Genomic DNA, 8,446 nt, shown 5'->3' on the forward strand with positions numbered 1-8,446 from the left:
TTTCCTAAATTATTGTGGTCCCTGTTATTCGTGTCCGTGAGCTGCAACGCGTTTTCATAAACGAGACCCTGGAGACAGAAACATTGCTGTACAACCATTAGATGTCGCTTAAAACAAACTGCTTTACCAAGACATGGATTTGAATTAATCTGCATTAAGTTTTCGTGCATGTCATTGAATCAGCTCGTACAAATCAATCAATACAGCCTCACGACTCTAATCAGTTAACTCATCGCCGTTAAAATACGACTCATTATATTTTCTCATCTTTCCAGATGTAACTTTGATTAGGTAAGAGGTCGCTGTGTCTAAACACCACACCGTCACGGCGTATGGGAAGCGTATAGGCAAAACTCCACTCACCAACCTTTGCATTAAGCCTTCACGCTCCGGCCGCCTTATTTCAAGTACAGAGTGGAGCAGAAGCTGGGTGATCGCCAAGAGAAGAGAAGAGTTCTGAACCCTGGCCAGAACTTAATCCAGGCCAGAAGTTGGAGCAGGCCTGCAGTATCCAGTTGCCGGCGGTCAGCGCAGTGAGCCTGTAAGTGAAGGTGGAGCAGGCCCGCAGTGTCCAGTTCGACCAGTTGCCCGCGGCCTGACCAGTCATGAGGTGCGGCGTGTGGCTGTTGAGGTTTGCCATGCTTCTCAGTGTGGCTGCAACCGCTCACCTGCATAACGTCATTTCCGCTTTTCTGGAAGACCTGGCACTTGTTCAGCAGTGGCGTAGTCTGACCCTGGTTCACTGCTCCGGTGAGTAAACAGCTCTCCCCCACTTAATTAGACTCCACAACAAGGACACGTAAGGTAGGGCGGAGGTATAGTTCCACGCACTCTTAACCTCGGCACTAGATTGAGGTGAGCGGTCAGCTTCACGCTAAAGCTGTCTTATCCCCGGTACCAATTGGATCACAGGCTGGGTGGGTCCCGGAGACGGTCTGGACGCTGTGGAGAATAGGAAAATATCTTGTCCGTGCCGCCAATCCAGCTTCGATTGTCCAGACCGTAGCCTAGTCACTATACTGACTGAGCTATCTTTGAACCTCAGGTGTCATGCACCGGTAAGGACTCCATTTTCACAAACGACGTCCTGATGACCGAGTCCTGACCGTGTTGCTCACTCAGAATAATAGGGCAAGACGAAAAGAAAACATCCAGGACAGCTCAGCTATGCGATGGACGACATGAGAATCAACGTTCGATTCACGGCAGGCACAACAGATTTCTCTCTTCTCCACAGCGTCCAGACCGGCCCTGGGGCCCACCCAGGCTTCTACACAGTGGATAGCGTGGTCTCTTTTTCCGGCAGTAAAGCGGCCGGGACATGAAGCTGACCACTCACCTTTATATAGTGCCAAAACTAAGAATACATGGAGCTATACTTCGGTTCCTCGATACATCTCAATGTAATGGAGTTCCATTCAGGACTTGAAAATCGGTGCAAAGCTTGCACACGCTTTCCCATATTCGAGTAACCTTAACTACGTTACCTTGGAAGGGAAACCGATTGTTACATGGTGGACCATTGTTGGTTACCAAATTCCTAACACCAGTGAAACCCGTCCGGCCGGTAAAGAAGATTTCAGCAGCATGCGCATTTAGCGTTTGGGCTCCAAATGCGCGTACACTTATTTTCTTGAAGGTACTGCCTGCGCAGGTCTATTTAGGGAGAATGTTTCCACTAATTAGTGGAATTTAATAAAAAAGTTTTAGCAGTTTTTGATAAAATTTCCGTTTTGTGTTGTGAGGCGCAGTTCAAGGATCCCTCTTTTTGGAATTGGAATGTTCATATTCACCGGGCACCGGACCTGTGATCGATAAACTCCTGAATATCGAATATCAGTAACATCTGTGCAACCATTTAGGAGCTAGCGCGCAAACACACACCCACATATTTCCCAAAACATTTTTTATTTTCGTTATCTGGGGTTCTGAAAACGTGTAAATGATCAAGATCTCGAAATCTGCGTACATTCTTCAGTCACAACACCTAACATACTTGTAGCCTTATGCTGAGTATGTGAGGGAGTAAAACAATATTTTATTTTGGAGTTAAGGTTCTTGCAACAGTAACTATGAAGAGTTCCATTTCCTGAAATATAATGAATTGTATTCCAGTAAAAGTCAACCAACGTTTCGCAGAAATATATGTCATCTGTATCTTCAGGATCAAAGACTATGCCAAGCAAGAAACCAGTATGCAGCAAGCAGAGCTCAGCTCTTAAAACAGAGCGACATGTTCCTCCAAAACGTTGGTTGACTTTCACTGGAATACACAGCGTTATATCCTAGAAGATAGAACTTTTGAATAGTTTACTGTTCTACGTTGAAGGCGAAGTTCTTCTAAAACAAGGTGACATCTGCAGTTCTTCTCCTTCCCCTAGATGGCACCTACCAACACTTCATTAACAACAGCCCAGTGAAATTTAGTTCTTTTTTTTTTTTTTTAATATATATAAAGATTATTCTTTTCTGGGTTGATATACGATGTTGTGTGACAGACTGTGACCTACGTTTTGGAGGGACTTATGATGACCTGCCAAACTGAATGATGGCATATCCTAGAAGACAGTACTTCATTCCAACATGAGAACCTCAAACCTCACTTTAGGGCCTTATTTTCTAGGCGGAAAGACTGAATCATTGTGTTGTGGGGAGAGGGGGAAGATAATGCTTAGAGTGTTGGTGTGCTGGTGTTACTGTTCCAGGGGACCAGGAGTTCCTGTACTGGCATAGGAAGACATCGGCATCGCTTTACGTGCGGCTTCTCTCTGGAGACCACAACCTCTCCCCACTCCCCCCAGAGGCCTTCACCATTCCAATGGTTGTGCTCCCCGCTTGTTCTCTCACACCAAATTTAATAATTCAGGTCAGTCGCTTCCATTGGCATGCATCTTGAACCGTTCTTATAAAGTTTGTTGAACTATTCTACTAGAACATATTGAATGATTCTACAACATGTGAACCATGCCACTAGAATATTCTAAACTGTTCTACTGGAATATATTTAATTACTAGTGTATGTATAGCTGCTTTACTAGAATGCATTGAATGATTCCATGACATGTTGAACCATGCCACTAGAATATTCTGAACTGTTCTTCTGAATATGTTGAACCATTATACCAAGGCATGTTTAAATAAAAAGATGAGACAATCTGCCTTATAGACAGAACATTTCCGTGAATGAAAATAATCTGACATATTTTTAAATATTTAGCTTTGTTTTCATTGGGAACAGGGGCTCTGTTGAGGACAATATTTGGACCTAAGAAGGGAGGAGTAACAGGAGAATGGGGAAATTTGCATAATGAGCTCTATAATTTGTACTCTTCACCGAATATTATTAGAGGGATCAAATCAAAGAGGATGAGATGGATGAGACATGACACATGTAACATGCATATGAGAGAAGAGAAATGCATATAAAATTTTGGCAGAAAAACCTGTAATGAAATATCCAACTGGGAGACCTTGTCTTCTTGGTGAAATCATGTGTTTAAAACACATTACTTCTTAGCTCACCTGTAGTAATGCCTCATGCCTCACTTTTATTATGGCACACTCCTCAGAAGATCAAATCATGTTGACATGGAGGAAGTACCACTACCAAAAACTGTGTAATTTAAATTGTAGGTCCTATGTGTTCTTTGCACAAAGCTAATAAAATGAATGCAAAGTGTGGAGGTCATTCCCTTCTGCATCTTCAGAATTAATAATAGAATTTGGGGCAATTTCACACTGGGACTCTAAACCAAAATCTCCCGACATAAGCAACACAGACCCAAAGTAGTATATTCTTCTGTATTTTACGAATAGTCTCCTGAGATGTGATGCCTTGTAGTTTGCTAGACTGGTACCAATGTTTCGGAAGAATCTGATATTTGTATCATCCTGGTGAAATATTCGTAATCACCTGTCAGATTAGACGGTGTCATAACCCAGAAGTCCACAATATGAAACACCCAGCTAAGTAAATTTCAAACACATCAAATATTTGAGGCCCGAAGTTCATCCGAATAATACTTAAAAATTCAGTTGTTTTAGAGAACACAGTGTCTCCATTATCAAAACAAACCGGTTACTGTGTGTTATGGCTGTTTATTATCAGAATCATACAGAACATGCAAACATAACATGCATGGGCAAATTCGGGTTCTTCAATGTTAAAAAAGGAGATATTCATAATTACCTTGAGCTTTAAGGGGTTAACCATCTCTTACCATTCCAGGTAAATAATAGGGGACTTCTAACCAAAATGTACTCATGGTGGATACTAGTGATGGAGGGTTGGTATGAGCCTGAAGAAGCCAGAAATGCAACATACAAGAGGTTCTCTCGCCTTCAGGTCAGTGCCATAACACACAGAAATCTCTAAATTACATTATGCTTCTACTCTTTCTCTTTATGGTACAATCTCCATTTTACAAGGTACAACAGACAGTCTTCTTGTCTTCTTGACATCTTCTGGGCTAACCGCCTTGTTGAGGATCACTCAAGAGGTCTCTTTCCTTTAAATTTTAATTTTGATGTTCTTCTCATTTCTCTGTCCATTCTATTTACATATCCAAATTATTGCAATAATTTATTTTTGAACTATAATAATAAATTTAAAATTCCAACTCCTTTAAGAATTTTGTTCTTAATCCTGTCGCTTCTTGTCCCCCTTCCAATACATCTCCATTCCCGGAAGCGTTGGTTGGATTCGGCTGGACTTCACGGCGTTGTATTCAGAGAACAGAACTCTTTATATTTTTCTAATAGGTGCCGGGATAGCTCAGTCGGCATAGGGACTGACTGGACAGCCGGGATTCCATTCCTGGCAGGGACATGAGCCTTTTTCCCATAGCATCCAGACTGGCTCCGCAGCCCATCCAGCCGCCTACCCAATGGGTGCCACAGGCTCCTTTACTGGGGGTAAAACGATCAGGGCATGATAGCTTACCATTTAGTGCACAGATTAGGAATGGTGGAGCTTATCTATACTTCTGCATAAGTTTTCATGACATGGTGCTTAAAGACACAGGGACAATTATAAATCTGCTTGTGGTTCTGTTGCAATCCAGGATTCAGCGCCGTGAGTTGGTACCTGTTTCAAATATAGCTTACTGATTGCCTCTTTGCATTATTTTGGGTGCCTCTATGTTCCATAACCGTCCTATTATAATTTGATAAAGCTTAGAAGCATTTTGTATCCTGTTGATTTTCCTTTCTGAATTTATCTCACTTCCCAAATAACTAAATGTTTCACCTATCTAACTATGATGTCATTAAATTTTATTCTGTATTCTCCTTCATAGGCTGGTCTGGCTAGTGATGTAAATATTGTCAGCTTCTGGACACAGCTTACTGGTCGTGGTACCGAAGTGATAGGTGCGGTGTGGGATGCTTATAAGCTAGGGGGAGGTAGCCCCTTATGCACCGAACTCATTGCCCGCTGGCACTACTCCCCTGAGAGGAGAAGTGGGTGGGGGAAGCTCCCCCAGCTGCAGTCCTACATGGATAAGATGCTCGTCCGATCGCGCTACATGGCCGGGGTCACCTTGAAGGTTGGTGTTCTTGTGGTAAGCATCAGAGGTCGAGACTACCACAGTATGGAAGAAGTCTGCAGACAAATTCAGTCCTAGTTTAGCTGTTAACTTAAGAAGTACAGTGCACATGCTGAAAAATCTTTGGTGCAATTTTAGGAACTGGTTTGATTGTTCATGGAGACTCCTGTACTCTTTAAAAGACAACTGCACCAATTGTCTGTGGAACTTCACACACATGAAACTATAGTGTACTGTCCTAACCAGTCCATGCTTATTGCATGCAAGGTCAAAGCCTACAAAAAGCCGCCGCTGACCGGCACTTCTGACGTTCCCTTCAGTCTCTCTGGGCAAATGCTTGGAAACTGCCTCAAATTAGGCCACAATCACTTCCTTCCACATCCATGTCAATTCATCAATCAACCTAACACATGACACTTCATGACCCGAGCTACTGACATCGTTGTTAAATAAATCACAAATAAAAGAAATGACCTTTGTGTATTGGTGCTAGAACAGGCTGGAAAACCAAACAGTGGGGCTAGGTCCCATCACACAGACTGGGGCTCTGGCTTAATGTAGCTAACTTTGTGGAGCTGAGCCCTTCTTGAAAAGCTGCCAGTTGTGCAGCTACTCAAGAACTTCCAAACAGTTTGTGGAATCTGAAGGTTCATTACCATGTTCACAAGAACCCCCCCCCCACTGGTCCCTGTCCTGAGCCAGATCGGTCCAGTCCATACCACCCCATCCTATCTCTCTAAGATCCATTTTAATATTATCCTACCACTTATGTTTAAGCCTTCCTAAGGCTCTTTCTTTCTGGCTTCCCACCAAAATCTTTTATGCATTCCTTTTCCCCCATTCGTGCTATATGCCCTGCCCATCTAGTCCATGACTTCATCATTCTAATTATACTTGGTGAACATACAAGTTATGAAGCTCCTCATTAAGAAGTCTTCTCTAATCTCCTGTCACTTCATCTCTCTTCGATCCACATATTATCCTCAGCACCCTGTTCTGAAACACCCTCAGTCTATGTTCATCCCTTAATATCAGAGACCAAGTCTCACACCCATATAGAATTGCAGGCAAAATTACACAAGGGTTGGATAAAAATTAGTGGTAACACTGCTGTAACATGAAAGATGTGCGTCAGATGGCACTAGCGCCATCTGTAGCTGATAGCAGAAGTTCAGTTGAAGTAGTGCAGTGAGTGGCTCTGGTTGTTTTTCATTGAGTTGCATTGTGCATCGTCTTGAAGTGCAGGAGCCCAGTTCACGCACCCTAACAACATGTTTATGAAATAAGAACAACGCTCCTGCAAAAAATTGAATTTGCACAAGGTTGTAGTGCACAAAACTGTCTGTGAATCATTCTGTGTAGTGTTCCAATCATAAAAAAAACTTTAATCCATTGCCTTTAATAGCTTCTCTTAGTCTTCCAATGCTAGTTTTGTTACCACATATTGTATTCTGGGGTGGAGTTGCTCGAGTTCTGTCCAACCCCCAACCTGGGGGACCAGGGGCTACCTAATGTCTGATGCTACCCCAACAGCTTATGCCCCAACTAGAATAGATGGCTCTCAAGGTGATGAGAAAATTTCTCATTCATTCACACTGAAACTGGTGTATGTTGTGCCTTCTTCAGGGAAAACCAGACTATGGGTTTGACTGCAGGACGGAACAAGATAAGCAGGGACATCTGATGGCAGTGCATGGTTACAGTGCACATATCTTGCGCACACTCATGGACCTGTTGCACTTCAAGTAAGTGGCACCCTAAATGTCACAGTTTGCAACTGACTTTACAGTTCGGAGCAAGCCTGCGCTGTGATCCAAGACTCTCATTTACTTTATATATGGTTTGGTTAATAGCACTGACAGTAACTCAGACTCTACAGCAGTGTGTGATTGGACAACTGTGAATACTTGGGGAAGGAATTGGTCATGGACTAACTTGAGGCATGATCCCAGCATTTGTTTGGCGGGAGAGAGGAACACCACAGAAACACTGGTGTGACTCGGCCCAGTCTCACCACAATACCCCACAACAACAAAATATTTACACTATAGTAAATATATCCCACGTACCAGCACATAAAAATCTCAAGTGAACCTCAAATGATGATAGATTCCACATTTCAAATGTATGCTGAAAAGATTTGACTGTTTCTGCAACAACACAATACAATTTATTATTTTGTTATACACTTATTGTAATCAATTTACTTCATATATTGGAGGTCCTGGGTTCAAATCTGTGCCTCATGACCAAGTATCCTGAGGTAATAGTGGTTTTCCTCAATCCCTGAAGAAAGCTGGGATCGTACCATAAAAAATTAGGCATAACCTCTGACTTACATGTGCCTTACAGTTAATTATTCAGCAATCATTTATCCTTTTTAGCACTACTATGTGATGCTCTGTGAGACGTTGAGGCTCAACCCTATGTGCCTCCATGGCCTGGTATGGGGATAGCTTTACTTTACTTACTATGTGATGCTCTAATTATTTAGATTAGAATGTCAAATGGTAGGATAACTGATGAATAACGAATTTGAGAGGATCTGGAAAGTAGTAGTTCTGATCTGAAGAAGGCACTATCCCAGTGAGACAGCCAGCGTCCCACTTGAAATTCGATTGCAGCACCTCCTTAATATGAGTCTAGGCCTACAGCATTAGTGATCAGTTCTAAGCATCGACCACTCAAATTAAATTAACGACACCTACTCAGACATGACCAACCTCATTTTCAAAACCCTACACAGATACTAACATACCTCCTACTCAGTCAAGAGTTAAGACTCACCCCCTTCCTCCACCTGTCCACACCCTGAACCACCTGCTCCATCCATGACACACCAGCACAGCCAGGCAGCCACTTCAGAGTACATATAGGTACTGCACAGTCTGGTGTCAGCA

General features: G+C 42.7%; 1 protein-coding gene across 1 annotated transcript in view; it reads left to right on the forward strand.

Annotated features, from left to right (window-relative positions):
* Positions 1 to 2,719: 2,719 nt before the first annotated feature.
* Positions 2,720 to 8,446, forward strand: part of LOC111868107 (glutamate receptor ionotropic, kainate 3-like) — a 16,149-nt gene continuing 10,422 nt past the window's right edge. The window contains exons 1-4 of the mRNA XM_023858499.2: positions 2,720 to 2,866; positions 4,229 to 4,345; positions 5,298 to 5,561; positions 7,173 to 7,291. Coding sequence (XP_023714267.2) covers positions 2,819 to 2,866; positions 4,229 to 4,345; positions 5,298 to 5,561; positions 7,173 to 7,291 — 548 coding nt within the window. The 5' untranslated portion in view covers positions 2,720 to 2,818. The remainder of the gene's footprint in view (positions 2,867 to 4,228; positions 4,346 to 5,297; positions 5,562 to 7,172; positions 7,292 to 8,446) is intronic.

Source organism: Cryptotermes secundus, unplaced genomic scaffold (assembly GCF_002891405.2).
Source record: "Cryptotermes secundus unplaced genomic scaffold, Csec_1.0 scaffold1440, whole genome shotgun sequence".
In the NCBI taxonomy this organism is placed as follows: domain Eukaryota; kingdom Metazoa; phylum Arthropoda; class Insecta; order Blattodea; family Kalotermitidae; genus Cryptotermes; species Cryptotermes secundus.